At 41.9% G+C, this 19,966-nt stretch overlaps 1 protein-coding gene across 6 annotated transcripts in view; it reads right to left on the reverse strand.

The window, feature by feature from the left end:
• Positions 1-19,966, reverse strand: part of PRPF40B (pre-mRNA processing factor 40 homolog B) — a 63,654-nt gene that overhangs the window by 26,277 nt on the left and 17,411 nt on the right. For 5 of the 6 annotated variants that reach the window (XM_073663817.1, XM_073663816.1, XM_073663819.1 and 2 more), the window contains exons 3-10: positions 17,708-17,851; positions 15,290-15,358; positions 13,028-13,061; positions 12,257-12,282; positions 11,329-11,382; positions 7,729-7,839; positions 3,804-3,924; positions 2,324-2,351 (exon numbers count right to left, since the gene is read on the reverse strand). In XM_073663817.1, the coding sequence (XP_073519918.1) occupies positions 2,324-2,351; positions 3,804-3,924; positions 7,729-7,839; positions 11,329-11,382; positions 12,257-12,282; positions 13,028-13,061; positions 15,290-15,358; positions 17,708-17,851 (587 nt within the window). The remainder of the gene's footprint in view (positions 1-2,323; positions 2,352-3,803; positions 3,925-7,728; positions 7,840-11,328; positions 11,383-12,256; positions 12,283-13,027; positions 13,062-15,289; positions 15,359-17,707; positions 17,852-19,966) is intronic. The other variant, XM_073663818.1, reaches the window with a different exon arrangement.

The raw sequence follows: 19,966 nt of genomic DNA on the forward strand, positions 1-19,966 counted from the left end.
TAGCGCCACTCACAGGCATTAACTGCAGTGCAAGGTATTTACAAAGACACTTATTTTCATCATAAAAATACATTGGCCTGTTTTCAATAGTAGTGGACAACCCCTTTAACGGGAAATTCTGTTGATATGTCATAAATGTATTTTGTCAGAAAATTCGTTTAATAGGATATTCCGATTTTAGTAACTTAATCTCTTTAAAGAAGTTAAAGATGTTTTTAAAGATGTTATTTTTAGTACATTCCACTAGTGGCTATAGTTCTACAAATGTATTAACTTTCTAATTTTGCTGCATATAAAATATACAGTATATCCAATTGTCTTCCAACAACGGAAAAGAGAAGCGGAATTCCGGACAGAGAACATAGCATTAGGTGCCAGGTGGATACAACTGAATCAGCAAAGTGCGACCCGCGGGCCACATCCAGCCCTCTGGCTGTTCCAGGTCTGACACAGTACATGGAAGAAAAAAAGAGACAAAAGTGCTCCCTGTGTGAATCGGCAACCACATAGGACAAGGTCCAAGTTAGTATTGCTCACCTTCACTTGTTGTGCTGGACAGTCACAACACTGCTATAGGGCACAAAATGGAGAATTCGTCTGATCAGCTGCCGCACCGACCGCCGGCTCCGCACCCTCCTGGGCAGGAGCTGGAGATACAATTCAGGAGTTAAAAGGTAAAGGTGCACCTGATGAAGGGGACGGACCGTCCCTGAAACGCGTAGTGCCATTAAACATTTTATTTTGTGAATAGGCTGGTCTCCTCCATCACAGCGCCCAGGAACATATCCGCCCCATTCTTTTACCTTTTTCCTTCTGAAGAGCTGAAACAGTGGCCCACAGGCTGCACCATGCCCTCGCCCGCTGCCTGTCTGCCACCGCCCGCTGTCATCACCACTACCCGCATCCTCGGGATGCAGACAGAGGTGAATACATTGGTGGAGGAAGGGCCACTGGATCCTTTCCCCACCATTACGCATGTGAGTCAGCAGACATGCTGTGCAGACAGTCAGTGCACAGGAGACAGTATCAGAGTGCTGGGGAAATAGGAGCGTGGTGAGTATGTGTTTTTTTTTTTTTCATTTGTGTATGGGATGTTTGCATACTGAATGTTAGAACCCTCCTGTTAGTTCTTTTTCTATTTTGTTGGTCCCATGACTTTCTGCCTATATATCCAGCTCCGCCCTCCTGGCCTTGCTGGACTTCAGTGTTACATTTACTCTTAAGCTAGCCAGGTGCCTTGTACCTAACTCTGTAGTTTGCTTGGTCTTTTGACCACTAGTACTTTTGTTTGTTTGTCTTTGCTCTGCTACAATTTCTGCTAGGAGGTGTCCATCTATATCCCAGTCCTTAGTTCTTGTAAGGATCCTTCCCTTATATCTATAGGTCTGCGTTCAGACTAGCCGAGGACTTAGGCGGGTCTGTTCACAAGGAACAGTTTGCCCGCTGCATCATAGGGTATCAGCTTAGTCCTATTGTAGGGTCAGTTTTCCTATCTTTCCTTAGTGCTTGTAGCAGTTCATAACACTGAATATGTGGGGGCTATGTGGGGGCTTATACTGTATACAGCTGGCTATGAGAGGGCTCATATTGTATATGGGGGCTCATACTGTATATAGGGGCTCTGTGGAGCTCATACTGTATATAAGAGGCTATGTGGGGGCTCGTAATGTATATATAGAGAGGCTATGTGGGGGTTCATACTGTATATAGGGGGCTATGTGGGGGCTCATACTGTATATAGAGGGGCTATGTGGGGGCTCATACTGTTGGGGGCTGTGTGGGCTCCTATGGTACATAGGGGGCTGTATGTGGGCTTATATGTTATATAGGGGGGCTCATATGGCATAGAGGGGGATGTCAGCATACCTAATTCCACTCAATATTAAGTAATACAATTACAATTAATATAAAATAATTATAATTAATATGTTATTATTAATATTGAGCAGAATTAATTTCAGCCTATTGCTTCGGGCCCTCCACAACAGTCACGGTCTCTCATGTGGCCCCTCTGGAAAATTAGTTGACCACCCCTGGTCTAGGCAATAGTCTGTGAGCCAAAGGCAGCTTGCCCTGTGGATGATATGATGTAGCAAAGTATCAGATAGTTATGCACAGCTGCTGCTGATGTACTTAGCTCCTAGAAAATTGTTTGCACTGAATACAATTATATATTCATTCATAGACACACATCATGTAAATGGTGAGAAATTGAAACAAAAAGAAAATTTCAATTCTACAATTGTATACGTTCTTCTACTGTAGAATGAAAAGCAATATCATTTTTTCAAGCAAGTATATCTCATATATGTCTGAAACTCACCTAACTTCTTCCTCTTGCTTTATCAATACTGCAAATAAAACACAGCGCTGGTATGAGAATAGCTTTCCTATGTGTATGTCACATCATTTGTTACATCATTACTAGTGATGAGCGAGCACGCTCGTTACTCATGATGAGCGAGCATGCTCGTTACTCGAGATGTACGAGCATGCTCTGGTGTTTCCCGAGTATCTTTAGTGTGCTCGGGTATTATGTTTGAGTCTCTCTGTGTGCATGATTTGTGACTGTTTCACAGCTTTAATACATGTGGGGAATGCCTGTTTGTTAGGCATTCCTCACATGTATTAAAGCTGCCAAACAGTCTCAAATAACGCACACGGAGTGACTCAAACTAACACCCGAGCACGCTGAAGATACTCGGCGAGCACCCGTTAACAGAACATACTCGCTCATCACTAATCATTATGTGACCAATCTCTTGCTCAATAAAAACAAGCGCCCTATATAATAACTCCTGTCATTTTAACTATATATTGAGATCACATAACTTGAAGAGGAATTCCATTCACCACTAGTGGATCTCTGTGCTTACTTGGAATATTCCCACCAGGTCAGTCAAATATTTATATTCCTAAAATATTAGGCTCCAGATTCTTATTCTTCAAGAAATCTTAGCTTTTAATTCACCCTTAAAAATGCATGGCAGCGTTTTGGTTGCATACGGCCTTTATCAAGCACAAAAATAGCTCTTCTCTGTTATTTTTGTGTTTGATAAAGGGCGTCTGAGGCTGAACCATTGCAATACACTAATAGGGTTAAATAAAAGCTAAGTTTTGTCGAAGAATAAAATTCTGCTGCTTAAGGCTTTTGAAGTTCAATATATATTGGGATCAGTCAAGATGGATCTGCTTTCTCAGGATGTGTATTCAAAATATTGTAGGCAATGTATCTGCTCAGCCTTGTTCTGCTACTCCATGCTAGCGCCAATCAAGCAAAAAGAAAAGGCAAAGGCAGCAAAGTATCTGTGTTAAATTATTGAAAGGCAACGCTGCTGCGCCAGGTCAACTTAGAAACATTACCCTCTCCAATTAAACTCTGCTTACTTCCGACCAATATTCCACACGGCTTAATTACAAGCTTGATGACTGCCCTACAGAGTACACTAACTTCAACATGAACTACCACCCTTGGGGGAATACCTCCATTTCCAAAGTACCAATGTAACAAAAAGAGTTCCAACGACGATGAACATTCACATGTAAGCTAGCCAAATGTAACTAGAAGTTATACAAATGGAGAACGGTAACTATGTATGTAAAACTCAACAAACTACAATTTCATTATTCCTCTCTGGATGTAACAAATGGAGTCACTACTGACCAGGTACAGGGCTGGATGTTATTTACAGAACCAAATATATGATGGGAGTCACAGAAATTCAGAACTAAGTATATCCTGGGACTCATGTACTTCAAAATGAATGTTTGCAGTCCACTACACGTTACCACATACTTCTTACCCTCTAATTCGTCTAAGTCTTTGGGCTTGGTCCAGCGTGACTCCTTAGTCTGGGAATTGTAGTAATAGGGTTTTCCTGTATCTGATTTATATTCCTTCCAGCAACACTGTGAGAGAAGACGCTGCAGAAGAAAATGCAAATAGATCATCTGATTAATTCATATACCAGTTACATATCTGATGCAGTGCTGGTTATTACACAGTACTTACTTATCTACTGGTATTTTTGAACTATGAAATAAATACAATCAGGAATTCAGAATGAAGTAACTTTTAAAGTAGAAATAGTAGTAGATAGTAAATGTACTCAACTCAGTGTATGTAAAGAAGTATTACAACATCTTTATCAGTGGTTTTCATGGGACTGCAGGTAAAGTCTTCTCTTTATTTCAAGTAGAAACTGACTGGTCACAAAGGATTATAATTCAGAGGGATAGTGGACTATGTTTAGATACCCCACAAAGAATGGACACTAGTAGGTGCAAATGACCAGCTGACGACATAAGGAAGATCACTAGAGAACCTTTGTTGGGAGGGCCTCTGAGGTACGACGGGTTTTGAGGCTCTCAGGCTCCTTTCTCAAGTAGCAAAAACAAATATACAAATACAACAGACTGGATATGAATATTCAAAAAATGGCCACCAGGCCCGACCACAGCATGATTATAATACGCAGAAACAGTAAAAATATCTAAGAATACATAAGCAGACCTACATGCTGTTAAGGCAAAACACTGTGGCACCACTTTTATTAAGAAGTGACATCTTTGTGGAGTAAATTACATTGCCATAGAGCTGGAACTAGTAACAGGCACAAACAGAAAAAAGCCACTGTGCAAAAACAATATATAGGTGGAACTGGGCCCCTGTAACGGGTCTGGGAGGCGGAACCTCTGGGCTACAATACAAGGGGGCGGTCCTTGTAAGGGAGCGGGTGGCGACCAGGCAGGCAGTCACAGGAGGTGACCTGGACAGTCTCTGAGTGAACGGGACAGTCTCTGAGTGAACGGGACAGTCTCTGAGTGAACGGGCTGGAGGTCACGGCAAGTGACCGGGGCAGTCTCTAGGTATAGGGTTGGTACGACCTGTGGCGGCTGAAGATAGACGAGAGCTCCCAGGTGAGCAGGCGAGAGTCTCTGGATGAACGGGTGGTCACAGCATGTGACGGCGGAGCCTCCAGGAAGACCAGCGGACAGGCGACAGATGAGCGCTCCCAGGTGAGCGGGCAGAAGTCTCTGGACAGGCGGGTGGTCACAGCACGTGACGGCAGAGCCTCCGGGTAGGCAAACAGACAGGTAGCAGATGAGCGCTCCCAGGTGAGCGGGCAGGAGTCACAGGACAGGCAGGTGGTCACAGCACGTGACGGCGGAGCCTCCAGGTAGGCTAGCAGGCAGATAGCAGATGTGCGCTCCCAGGTGAGCGGGCAAGCTGGTCCATAGACAGACTGACAGGAGTTGGTAGGCAGACCGTCGGACCTCAGGCAGGCAGGCAGGTAGCTGATGTGCGCTCCCAGGTGAGCGGGCAAGAGTCTCTGGAATAGCTGGTGGTCACAGCACGTGACAGCGGAGCCTCTGGGCAGGCAAGCAGGCAGGTAGCGGAGAAGCGCTCCCAGGTGAGCGGGCAGGCTGGTCCTTAGACAGACTGACAGGAGTAGTAAGGCAGACCGTCGGACCTCAGACTAGCAGACAGGTAGCAAGTAATCAGGCAGGAATCTGACAGGTAACTGGCAGGTAACTGGCAACGGGACCTGAGGGCTGAAGCACAGGTGAGACACAGGTGCAAACAACATTGCTCGGGCACCTCCATTTTGGAGGAGGTGCCTTATATATGATGAAGTCCTCCGGCCATTGGCCAGGGACTCCTTAGGACGACGCGCGCGGCCCCTTTAAGAGGAGGGGAGCGCGCGCGCGCGCGCCCTAAGCACAGGGGCCGGGAAGGAGCGCGCGCTGAGAGCAGAGCGGGAGGAGGACTCCGGGAAGGAGCGCGCGCTGACAGCAGAGTGGGAGAGGGACGCCGGGCACGGGGCAGAGCGGTGAGGGGAGCAGCGTCCCTGCCTAGCAGAGGGCAGGGACGCCGGCACTACAGCCCCCTTACATCTGGGGATCCCTATGTGGCTGCACAGTTTGCACCAATGTACAGAAATATGGTACGCACCCAGCATTGATAAGGGGATGCAGGTTGAACTGGGAGACCAAAGTAGTAGACTGTTGAAAATCCACAGCACTCACACAAACAATTATTTCAGATTAATGCTGGTTTATCAAACACAATAGTTTAACATAGTGCTGGGTAAAGGGACAAAAAAAGTGTCAGGTAGTGCTAGATGCTTGACATTTCGACCCGTCCCAGATATTTTTTAAATGGTGTCTGCGTCCTGGAGTGTGGGAGAATAGGCTATCTGTGCTGCACGCAATTCTTTTTTTCAGATCCTCAGAGAGTACTTTGCCATGAGGAGCCATGCTGAGCTTCTAGTGACCAGTATGAGAGTGTGAGAGCAATAACACCAAATTTACCACACCTGCTCCCCATTCACACATGAGACCTTGTAATACTGGAAAATGGCTAATTGGACACAATTTGGCCATTTTCACTTAGGGGTGTACTCACTTTTGTTGCCAGCGGTTTAGACATTAATTGCTGTATGTTGAGTTATTTATAGGGCACACCAAATTTACAGTGTTATACAAACTGTACACTGACTACTTTACATTGTATCAAAGTGTCATATCTTCAGTGTTGTCCCCCGAAAAGGTATAATAAAATATTTACAAAAATTTGAGGGGTGTACTCACTTTTGTGATATACTGTATCTATAACATAAATGATGCATGAAGCAGAGCAACTAAAGCCATACAAACGTATTAGATGTCTGCTGGCCGATTGATATTTCAACTGATTGTTCAGCCGACAGCCATCTTTGCTGTTTCTCTCATAACAGGAGTGCTCGTTCAACGAGAGCTCCTGTGTTCTCTAAGAACTGCCGAAATACATCTCTGTTGGCACCTTATCTCTGGGTGAACAAAGCTATCAGCAGTCTGAAATAGGACATGCCCGACTGACATCTTCCCAGACAATCAGTTGGCCGGTGCCCCTAATGCACATTAGAGCATCAGCCGAACCTATATTTAGTCCACATTTAAACCCCCCTTGATACAAGGTAAAAAGGATGGAAGTCTCTGACCGGGCTCCTCTTTCCTAGGTTTAAGTCTACTGTGCATGACAATGTTCTTGATCATTTTGAATCTAAGGTAGGTGACCCAGGGTTTCTTTCTTGGGAGTAATTTCTTTTAAGAAGGAATAATTTACAAGGATAGACTAGTACTTGAGTAATATGACTATATTGTGACTGACGTTGAATGCCATAATAAAATTCATATTAAAACCATCTTTTTTGGGTCTTTTATGTTTTTGGGGATGAAGCATTTCTTTTGTGTGAGACAGTTCACACTAAGGACTTGGGATACCGAAGTTATTATAGAAGAGCTAACACAATTCCCAAGAGATACAGGCCAATGATGAATCCAGACTCTTACTTCAATTTGCATGCCTCAGTTTATTTTTACATTATTTCCTTCTCCCACCAAGAACTTGTCATCAGTTCTACACATAATGACATACAATAAATATGTTTTATGTCCTTGAAAACATCTGAAGTACCAGAATTTAACTACAGCATTTCCATTCTGTAGCATTCTGTATACGGAACGGAATCTGATCTCATAGACTTTCTATACTGCTCTGTGCATGTGCTCAGGTCTTCTGCTTGTGGAGCACCACAATGTAGAGCAGCTTTTTTAATAATCGATGGGGATCTCAGGACCGGAGCACCCATTGATCTGATAGACATTAGGTAGTATCTATCATTTGAAAAAAACAAAATGAAATGATAGGTCCATTACTTATTTACCATGTACTAAATTTCTTACCTCCATTTTAGATTTTAGCTCATCTGGCTTCTCCCAGGTGGACAGCTTGTTTTCAGTGTTGTAATAGTAGGTACGCCCATCTGGAGCTTTATGCTCTGTCCATAAAGCTTTCTGTGAAAAAAAAATACCATAAATGGAGAAAGCACAATTTTATTTCCGACAAATACATTAGTGACCATATTGCCCCGTGTAAGTCTCAATCTATGTTAACTTACAAGTTTAGTCCAGTTTTAATACCTTAACAAGATTAAAGGAGTTTTTCTGGATTAAAAAAAATTATAAATAACCATCTGGCTAACCCTTTAATGAATTCCCTCCTAAATCCATGTAACCCTTATTTTCCCTGTTTTGCTCCACTTTAGCCTCATATAGCCCGTTTTCTGTTCAGTTATTGTTCTGAACCCTCCCTATGTGCCTTCTCTGTGAGAGAAATATCAGTCCCACAGCTCCCTCACTGCCACCCTCAGTATGCCCACTCCACCTACAAAGCACCATCCTGTGACTATTATCCAGTCTCAAGATGGATAAATTGTTGGCCAGTTTCTCCTTCCTAACACTCAGCTGTGATCCCATGCTGTCCTGTCTGCATACTATTTTGCTTCCTCCCCTGCCCAGGAGCTGTGGTATGATGAGACCATGTTTCTGTACGGTCAGACACAGCCATTACACAGTACACAGCAGGGGCACATTTATAAGATTATCTCAGCACGACATTTTTTAACACATCCAATTGTGGATCTACCCGGCTTCACAACATGACCAATTTCCATTTTTTCCTCCCCTTCGTCCCAGAGCCATTACTATTTTATTTTTCTGTCCACATAGACATTTAAGGACTTTTTTTTTGCGGGATGAGCTGTACTTTTGAATTTCACTATTCATTTTACCACATAGTATACTGGAAAATGGGGGGAAAAAAACAAGTGTGGAGAAACTGTGAAAAAAACACAATTATGATATTTTTGGGGGGAATTATTTTTTTATTTTTTTGTCCAGTTTTTTTTATTATTTTAGTAGTGAAAAAAAATTCCAAATTTGGTAAAAAAAAAAAAATTGGGGTCGCCATTTTCTGAGACCTGTAACGTTTTCATTTTTCGTTCGATGGAGCTGTATGATGGCTTATTTTTTGGGGGGCGAGACAATATTTTTACTGATACCATTTTGTGAAAGATGACGTTTTGATAGCTTATCACAGCATTTTTGTGGTATTGCAACAACCAAAAAAAGGACTTTTTGCATTCTTGAATTTTTTTCGTTTATTTCTATATTTTGATAGAGTTGACTTTTCTCTTTGCGACGATACCACATATGTGTATTTTTTATTATCTTTATTTTTAATGGGGTGAGAGGGGTGATTTGAACTTTTATGATTTTTTTCATGTTTTAATTTTTTTTCAACTTTTCACTGTTTTTATTAGTCCCATTAGGGGACTTGAAGCTGCCGTAGGCAGGGTTTCAAAGAAGCTCGTAGGTCTTCAACAGACCCCCTGCTGACATAACAAAACCAATGGGAGCTTAGAATGATGTGCACCCACCCCCCCTTGCCGAAGCATGTTAAATGCCACTGTCAGAGTTTGACAGCATCTAACAGGTTAACAATTGAGGGCAGAGTTCAGTTCCACCCGCGACTGTTGAAATCAGGTCCTGGTTGTAAGACACAGCCTTCACCTTCCGAGTATGGGATGGGTTCACGGGGTGAGCCTGCTCCATACACCCGCTTCCGACCTGCACCATACATGTATAGTGGATGTTGTGAAGGGCTTAATTAAAGCATTTTTGCATCTCTTTTTAGGTATAAAACGCTACGGCCTAAAGTAACTTTTAAGTTCTTAAAAATTTATGAACCTATCAGAATACTACTGCAGACTACTGAATCCCACCAGTGCATGGACTGTGCGCTACAAGGATTCGCTGGTTTCTGAGCCGGGAACGGCAGTGATGCATGCAATATACATATTTCCAGGCAGAAGCTGTCTAGTGGACGAGGACTTGCTTCATACAAAAGTATGGATAGAGGGCGCGGCCGTCTACTGAGTGTGGCCATCCTCTATACACTTGTATGAAGCAAGGCCTCGCCCACTAGAACCCCTTTAAAATTTGCAAGTCTGAGAAAGCCTTTAGTTACTTAGAACTTACATTGGGTTCCTTTATGATTGTGCGGACTATTTTATGTCTTGCCTTGTAGTGGTCTTTGCTGGCTGACCACTCGTTGGGAGGGTAATAATGGTACTTAATTTCCTCTATTTGTATAAAATCATTCTGTCTGTGCATTGGTAGAGTACAAACTCTTTAGAGATGGTCTGTAACCTTTTCCAGCTTGAGTAATATCAACAACTCTTCTGAAGTCCTCAGAAATCTCTTTTGATCATACACAAAAATGTGTTGTGAAGATTAGCCTGTGATAGATCCTTGTTCTTTAAACCCTTTATGCCACAGTGATTTTCCATTTTTTCCTCCCCTTCTTTCAAGAGCAATACCTTTTTTATTTTTCTGTCAATATAGCCATATGAGAGACAAATTGTACTTTTGAGTGACACCATTCATTCTACCACATAGTGTACTGAAAAACAGGAAAAAAATTCCAAGTGCATTGAATTGCAAAAAATGTACAATTTCACAATTGTTTTTTTTTTTTTTATGTACTATGTTCACTATATGGTAAAGCTGACCTGGCAATATGATTCTGCAGGTAAGTACGAGTACATAGATACTATACATTTATAGTTTTTTTTTAAATTTAAGTAGTGAAAAACAAAAGTGGAAGTTGGTAAAAAAATGAGGCTTTTGTCGCCATTTTATGAGACCCGTAAAGTTTTTGTTTTTTGGGATATGAGGCTTTGTGAGAGCTTATTTTTTGCACCCTGATCTGACTTTTTACTGATACCATTTTGGGGTAGTTATGATGTTTTGATTAGCTCTTATTGCATTTTATTGCGGTGGCCAAAAACCCCGTAATTTTGACGTTTTGATTTTTTTCTCATTCCGCCGTTTACCGATCGGATTTACTTTATATTTTGACAGATCAGACTTACGGACGCAGCGATACCGAATATGTGTATTTTTTATTTTAATGGGGTTATGTATAGCTAAAATCATGATCTCCTATCAACGCCAGCCACGACAGGAATGGAGGTCATCAGCAGACCCCTGGCTGTCATGAATACCCATCGGCGCTCCTTGATCACGTCATGAGTGCGCCGATGGGCAGAGATTGACAGTGGGTTTTAACAGGTTAACAGCAGCGGGCGAAGCTCCTCTACACCTGTGGCTTCTGTCGTGGAAGCAAAGATGAACTTTGGGATCCTGAAAAAGGCACCAAAAGCGCAGCAAAATGCACCAAAAAAAGGCACCAAAACCTGCGCATTCTTGCCAAGAGATCAGGTTTTGCTACAATAAAAAAATGCTGAAAAAATGCCTAGTGTGAACATACCCTAATGGTAGCAAAAAAAAGTGCCTTATAGCATAAAAGTGTAAAAAAAGACTGGAAGAAAGGGATTGCATTGATTCGCCAGGTAGATATGACTTAAGCATGCATGGGAACTTATCTGTAGTGGCTATTGAAGAAAATTGTGAAGAAAAATGAATATTGAGGCAGAGAACCTTTACTGGAATGTCCTGAGAGGTTGAGCTCTCGTCCACAGCTGCTTTCTGTGTCTGTAAATACATAATGCAGAAATCATTGTTATAAACAGCACATAGTGTCTTCCTCTTTAGAACATATGTGAAGCCAATGCACTTAATACATTTCATGTGTCTAATTATATAAAATGTAATTCTGAAATTGTATTACAAATAATTAAACATAACAATAACATGAGGTTTTGAATCTAGACATGAAGGGCAGAAACAAAATCACAAAGTTATTAAGGCAGGTCAGTCAACAGATTTCCCAATACAACCTGCATACAATATTGAATAGATCTCTTTGATAAAATGAGGCTGGTGTACTTGCTTTGAAAATCTACATCAGATATATGGTTGATATGGTTATATAATCCATCTGAAAGTTGGTGTCCAGTAAGAGTGAAAAATTCATGAGTTCAAGTATATTTATAAACTAAACTCTATCTCTGGCCCACCTAGGCCTGACTGACAAGCCACATTTGTGTATTTAGCACCTTCGGCTGCTGACATCTTGCACTGCTCAGTACAATCCGCAGCCTTTAGTTAGTCTGGATGAACAGAAATTTAATTTGATGAATACAATTGGGACTCATGAGCTCTTTTACAATCTTTTCGGACTCTTTCAAAAAGGATTACAGAGCCATTTTAACATACAACATAAAGTAGATTTTCAAAGTAAATACACCAGCCTCATCAGATCTAAGATCTATTTAATAATGTATGCTGCTTGTATTGTGAAATCTGCTGACATGTTCTCTTTGAATGGCAGCATAGGACAACTGAAAGATACACTTAAAAATAATATTCCTTGTGAGCAAATAAATACTGCCTATTAAAATGTAGTTATACATTCTAAAGAGTGTTCAAAAAGTCAGCGAAGGTTAAGAGAATTAAAGCTACTTACTGCAGCAGATGGCTGAGTCACTGGGGCTGAAAATACAACCAAGATATAAAAGCAGAAATAAAAGAGGAAAATTAGCATTTGATGTCTTGCAATGATCCTATCTAGGTGAAGGGAGAATAAAAACTCTCTCTATTATTCTATATTGTAAAATGTGTAGAAATATACATGTGATCTAAACTACTTGTAAGGGCTCCGTTTTGATGGATAGCACTCGTACCCATATTATTCTATGTGGCTGTGCACATGTTCAATTTTTTCTTCAGACTGAGTGGTCCCAGGAAAAAATTGCTGACATGTCCGATTTTGATCCGAGTATCAGATCAAAATCAGCAATGCAAATCTATGGGTCCATGGAAAACATCAGACCGCAATCGGGTGACATCCGAGTGCAGTCAGATGTTCACAGATTGACATAATGGAGAAACTTTTTTTTTCTCTACAACTCTGAGAAAAAGTGATCCCACTCTGATCAAACTCTGATCAGAATAATCGGAGTGTTTTTCTCGGATGGAAAGAAAACAGTTGTGTGCTTGTACCCTAAGGCCACTTACACGTTCAGTATTTGGTCAGTATTTTACATCAGTATTTGCAAGCCAAAACCAGGAGTGGGTGATAAATACAGAAGTGGTGACGTGTTTCTATGATACTTTTCCTCTGATTGTTCCACTCTTGATTTTGGCTTACAAATACTGAGGTAAAATACTGACCAAATACTGAACGTGTGCACGTGGCCTAACCCAGTTTCTCTAATAACCCCACAGCAGTACTCACAGCTCACAGCCTCTGTCCCAGGAACAGTCACCTGCTAAGAAAAAAGTATTACTACCTATGCATTCATCAACTTGGTAGTAAACATAAACCAAATCTACGTGGTAAAGAATATCCATATATCTCTGAAGTAATCTCCCGATATCTTCCACCATGCAACCCCAGGTCCTCCAAAAACCTCCTTCTCTCCTCCAGACTCATACAGTGGGTACGGAAAGTATTGAGGCCCCTTTAAATTTTTCACTCTGTTTCATTGCAGCCATTTGGTAAATTCTAAAAAGTTCATTTTTTCTCATTAATGCACACTCTGCACCCCATCTTGACTGAAAAAAAAACAAAAATGTAGAAATTTTTGCAAATTTATTAAAAAATAAAAACTGAAATATCACATGGTCATAAGTATTCAGACCCTTTGCTCAGTATTGAGTAGAAGCCCCCTTTTGAGCTAGTACAGCCATGAGTCTTCTTGGGAATGATGCAACAAGTTTTTCACACCTGGATTTGGGGATCCTCTGCCATTCTTCCTTGCAGATCCTCTCCAGTTCCATCAGGTTTGATGGTGAACGTTGGTGGACAGCCATTTTCAGGTCTCTCCAGAGATGCTCAATTGGGTTTAGGTCAGGGATCTGGCTGGACCAGTCAAGAATGGTCACAGAGTTATTCTGAAGCCACTCCTTTGTTATTTTAGCTGTGTGCTTAGGGTCATTGTCTTGTTGGAAGGTGAACCTTCAGCCAAGTCTGAGGTCCAGAGCACTCTGGAAGAGGTTTTCATCCAGGATATCTCTGTACTTGGAAGCATACATGTTTCCTTCAATTGCAACCAAACTGTTGGGATTGTATTGGGCAGGTGATGAGCAGTGCCTGGTTTTCTCCACACATACCGCTTAGAATTATCACCAAAAAGTTCTCTCTTCTTCTTATCAGACCAGAGAATCTTATTTCTCATAGTCTGGGAGCCCTTCATGTGTTTTGAGCAAACTCTATGCGGGCTTTCATATGTCTTGCACTGAGGAGAGGTTTCCGTCGGGCCACTCTGCCATAAAGGCCCGACTGGTGGAGGGCTGCAGTAATAGCTGACTTTGTGGAACTTTCTCCCATCTCCCTACGGCATCTCTGGAGCTCAGCCACAGTGATCTTGGAGTTCTTCTTTACCTCTCTCACCAAGGCTCTTCTCCCACGATTGCTCAGTTTGGCTGGACGGCCAGGTCTAGGAAGACTTCTGGTGGCCTCAAACTTCTTCCATTTAAGGATTATGGAGGCCACTGTGCTCTTAGGAACCTTGAGTAATGCAGAAATTCTTTTGTAACCTTGGCCAGATCTGTGCCTTGCCACAAATCTGTCTCTGAGCTTCTTGGGCAGTTCCTTTGAGCTCATGATTCTCATTTGGTCTGACATGCACTGTGAGCTGTGAGGTCTTATATAGACAGGTGTGTGCCTTTCCAAATCAAGTCCTATCAGTTTAATTAAACACAGCTGGACTCCAATGAAGGAGTAGAACCATCTCAAGGAGGATCACAAGGAAATGGACAGCATGTGACTTAAATATGAGTGTCTGAGCAAAGGGTCACTTTTGACCATGTGATATTTCAGTTTTTCTTTTTTAATAAATTTGCAAAAATTTCTACATTTCTGTCTTTTTCAGTCAAGATGGGGTGCAGAGTGTAATTTAATGAGAAAAAAATGTACTTTTTAGAATTTACCAAATGGCTGCAATGAAATAAAGAGTGAAAAATTTAAAGGGGTCTGAATACTTTCCGTACCCACTGTACGTTCCTCACCTACTCGCCTCCAAGACTTCTGCATATCCCCCATCCTCTGGTATTCTGTGCCCCAACACGTCCAATTATTCGCCACACTCTGAACTTTCAGACGGAATTTGAAAACTCATCACTTCAAGAAAGCTTACAGAAGGTAATAACCCCACTACCACCTCACCACCACCGGAGCTGCCACCTCACCACCACAAAAGCTGCCACCTCACCACCGAAAAAAGCTGATGCAACATCCCCAGCCTACTGTCTCCTTAAACATTATCCGGTAGACTGTTAGGCCTGTAAGAGAAGGGTCCTCTTCCCTCTGTACTAGTCTGTCATTGTTAGATGGTTCACTGTATTTTATATTTGCATTTAGTATGTTTCCCCTTCTCATGTACCACACCATGGAATCAATGGTGCTCTAAAACGAAATAATAATAATCGGCCCTTAAAGGGAATAAAACTTGCACAAAATATTTTTCATTTGACATTTTTATATGAAAATACTGACTGTAGTTGTGCTGGATGGTACAGCTGGCAGCATCATAGTTGACATCAATGGCGGCACAAGACTTGGGAGCTTTGGTGAAAAGCAAAATTAGGAAGGTCAATGTTAATTCCATTAAGAAAACATTAGGATATCTCATGATGTCAATATAATAAAATGTGATATCTGAAGCTTACAACTGTCAAAGTACCTCAAGTACTGTGTAATGCACCTCATAAAGTGTTTCACCAAAACGTAAGTATTTTTTATCCTGTCCCCAATAGTAAATAAAAAGCCAGTTCACAAAAAAGTTCCACTGGGCTGCTATGATATCGCCCATACATAGTACACACACAGAAGTTGAGATCCTACTCTACTATCTCTCTATAGTACATACTGAATCTTCAGCAGCATGGAGAACAATATGGGCTAGTACTGAGAAGGTAGCTGTGAATGCAGCAACAAAATGAAATTGACATGTACTAGAAAGCAGCAACAATATTTGTGTGTGTGACTCTGACTCTAACAACAGCAGCACCTACCTCCTACATATATCAATCCCTGGGATGTTAAAACTGTAACGATATGTGCACATGGTCAGGAGCTGCTGCGGGTTTGATGCTGTGTGTTTATGTAGCATTAAACACGCACCTTCCAGATGTTACAGCATAGTGGTGGGATTTCTAGAAATCCCATGTCCACTACGTGTCTCTGTGCACCTGCGGAAACTGACATGCGGCGCTTCTTTCAGATCCGCAGCATGTCAATTTCTCTTGTGGGTCCCCATGTGGACTTTCCCCATATACTTAGTAAACTTCTATGAGGAAAGTCCGCATGTGAAAAATAAAAAATCGCGCCGCTCATTTGAATAAAATGAAGGCGGAGGTTGCGTGGCTGCTCTGCAGCGTCGGAGCCGCAGACGGCTCCAAATCGTGGGAACGTACCCTTATACTGGATAACCCATAATGAAAAATTTTAACACTTTGTATATAGCCAAGAATAAGTTTTATCCGTGGCCATTGTCCACTTTTGGGACAATTTTTTTCTTACTTAAAGCGAATCTGTCAGCAGGATTGTGCTTAGTAAACTACATACACTGTCAGGTGGGTGCCATTATACTGAGTAAAATGATACCTTTGTTGATGAAATCAATCCAGTGCTTTTTTTATAATCTTTACTTTCAGTTCTGCCATAATGATATGCTTGTGCTCTGGGGCGGCCTTTACGGAGGGGATGTAGCTGGTGCTCTCATTATGTATTTCTATCAATGGCCCCTAACAGGTCACTGCGATTTCAGTGACCAGCCTACTGTTTTAAACACTGCCTTAGTAATTTTTGTGATAAAGTCAAATGTACATCCCCAAAATGGCCGCTGCCGCCCGCGAATGCGCAGTAGCACCTTTCGGTTGCTGAGAGATGCTACTACGCACGCGCGGGCGTCATATTGCTTAAGGAAAATTAATTTGGTTGCAGCAATATGGCCCCCGCCTCCTGCACTTGTGCAATAGCATTTCTTGGTTGCCGAGACATGCTACTGTGTATGCGCAGCGCCATATTGCTGCAGGCAAATTCTTTTTCCTTAAGCAATATGGCGCCTGAGCATGCGTAGTAGCATCTCTCGACAACCGAAAGGTGCTACTGCGCATGCGCAGGGGGCAGCGGCCATTTTGGGGGATGCACATTTGACTTTATCACAGAAATTACTAAGGCAGTATTTAAAACAGTAGGCAGGTCACTGAAAGCACAGTGACCTGTCAGAGGCCAGAGATAGGCATACATAATGAGAGCACCAGCTACAACTCCTCCCTAAAGTCCCGCCCCAGAGCACGAGCATCTCATTATGGCAGACATGAAAATAAAGATTATAAAAGAAGCACTGGATGGATTTCATCAACAAAGGTATCATTTTACTCAGTGTAATGGCGCCCACCTGACAGTGTATGTGGTTTACTAAGCACAATCCCGCTGACAGGTGCACTTTAAATGCATGTGGCTAAAAATAATTTTTGCAATTTCGTTTCAATTCCTTGTATTGCCTCTGTGTTGCACTGGATATTGTTAGCTGCAGAATGGGGTAATTGAGAATTTGTCAGTGAGCTCATTCTGACGGTCAAATGGGAGAACTTCTAATTCTTTTGTCTGTGAGCTCTTCTCAGATGTTTTGTGACCACATCAAAGTTGAATGTGCAGAGAAACATAGAGCCTCTAAATGCAAAAAAGTGAACATTTTTTAATGAAACTGAATTAAAAAATGATTTTTAGACCCAAATACATGCATTTAGGTAAAAATATTGTTCCCAGTGGTGGTCTGAGGACTGAAGGAAGGAAATCTGTAAATCAATGAGAGCATATTTTTTAAAACAAAACGTACAAAGCCATTTAACGCCATTACTAGAGGTTTATGATTTCTAGATTTCAGCAGGCATGTTTGAAAACCCATACCTGAGATAGAGGAGGTGGTCCCGCCATGGGTGGGATCATAGGTGGCAACATTGCATGTGGTATTGGGGGCATTGTTGGAGGCCTTTGTCCTATTGGTGGCAGTCCAATTGGTGGAAAAGGAGGTGGAAGACCTGGTGGTGGCATCTATGAAAAGACACGAATAAAAAGAGTAACTGAAACATAATAGTAACACTGGATAGAGGTTACACGTGCATCCTGCAGCTCCATTCTTGTATTTGACACTGACACTGACAGTGTTATGGGCTTGAGTGAAGCGGCAACTTTCCAACTGCTCCAGTCTGCGATTTTGCAGCAAGGGATGAGCTGGGGTTAGAGAGGCCTGATCTGATAATTATCACATATCGAGACTGGAATCATCCATGAAAGTAATTGTTAACCATAGATCACAATACAGCCTGCATAAATTAATGAATAGCTCTCTTAAACCTGATAAGGCTGTCATACTTTTTTTGAAAGCCCATGTTAGAAAGGCTGTGTAATCATTTTTAAATGTTTTCCTTTCTGATGATAAAATCAGCATTTCATGAGTCCATCTCTAGTTGGATTTTACTAGAGCCCCATCTAGTCTAAGAGATCTATTATAATTACGTATACAGTTTGTATTGTTCATTCTGAGGACAGATCCATTTTAACTCTAGAGAAGTGTCTCTGCAGTGAAAAGCACCTGCCTGCTGAGGAATCAGCACTGTCTATAAAGCTGTCAAACAAATAAAGTCCTAACAGGACCTCATAAGTTCAGGATTCCACAGATATGCAGTAAACTGCTGGCACAATGTGAGTGCTGCTGGTCATTTTCCCACTAATCACTTGATATAGTTCTCATTCAGATTTCTAGCTGTCATCTAAAAGGTTATCTATCATCTCTGACACCAGTGACCATGAATAAGAGGAAGGAGAAAAGCAGCTGGTAGACACCTTTGTTTCCAACCTGTCAGATCAGTTTCCTCTGAAGGAAGACGTGGGGGGACAGTTGGGCTGTTACCATAGACACTGGAAAAGTGGAGATTCCAGTAAAATCAGTTGTAACTACATTCCATGGCTTTTGTAAGATGTGTAGTTCACAGTCCTTGTCATTGGGAGCAGTTGATGAGCTTATCATCACAGACACCCCTAACAGCTTAGGCTATGTTCACATGTCCAGTATGGATTTGCAAAAACAGAAATAAAAGGATCCATTCAGTGAAATGGGGATGGAAATGTCCCAAATTGTCAACAGTTAGGTGCAAATCCGTCAGCAATCTGCATTTTTTGCTGGATGAAAAGTGTTGAGTGCACAACTTTTGCTGAGCTCCTATAATGCACTAGGACTTTTTCCTATATAAGCGCAGTATAGTTTTCCTACATCAGAAAACTGTACAGTTCCTGGTGTAAAGATGATACTTCCCTATATCCTTCCCCACCACTTGGACAACCCCTTCTTGAATTAAATGTTTGGCCCTAATCAAATAAAAAAGCTTATACTCACCTCCCGTGCTGACGCCGTACTCGCTCTCGCTGGGGCTCCCGTGCGGCTGTTGTCACACGAGACCCTGGCATCCAATCAGCACTGGCGTCACTGTCCCCGCCTTCAGACAAATCGAACATAAAGAGGAAGTCTGGGATCAGCCAATCTCTGACTTCCTCTTCATGATCAATTCAACAGGAGGCAGGGAGAGTGACGTCAGCGCTGATTGGGCGCCAGGGTCACGTGTCACAACAGCCACACGGGAGTACCGGGGAGAGCGAGTTCCGACACCGCGGGAACAATGCCGGCACGGGAGGTGAGTATAGACTTTCTTATTTGGGGGGATGGCAGGGGGTTGTCCAAGTAGTGGACAACTTCTTTAACCAAAGAAAAAAATGATGGAAGGTTTGTGTTCTAAATCTGGCATCGTGTATACATGCACCGGTCTGTAATAAAGGTCGTAACTCAGGATCTGCACAACATACTTCTATAATGTACTACAATTAACTACAATTTTATCGCTAACATCACCTCTCTTCTTTCCCTGTTAAAACTTGATGGTCAAATTTTTTTGTTTACTATGTTAGAGCATTCTTTTGCTTAAAGACAAAGAAAAAATCTGCTTCAAGCATTGTATTGGAACCAAGAAACCAATCCCATATGAAAATAGTCTACAGACATATAATAAACACTGATGTGCATAGAGAACAACTTTATTTTATATAAAGAAAATGAACAGTATAAATTAAAGTGTGCCTCCACTATCAGAAACAAAAAGAGAACAAGTGCTAAAG

This window comes from Phyllobates terribilis, unplaced genomic scaffold (assembly GCF_046119375.1).
Source record: "Phyllobates terribilis strain yellow unplaced genomic scaffold, ASM4611937v1 Scaffold_2__4_contigs__length_985480577, whole genome shotgun sequence".
In the NCBI taxonomy this organism is placed as follows: domain Eukaryota; kingdom Metazoa; phylum Chordata; class Amphibia; order Anura; family Dendrobatidae; genus Phyllobates; species Phyllobates terribilis.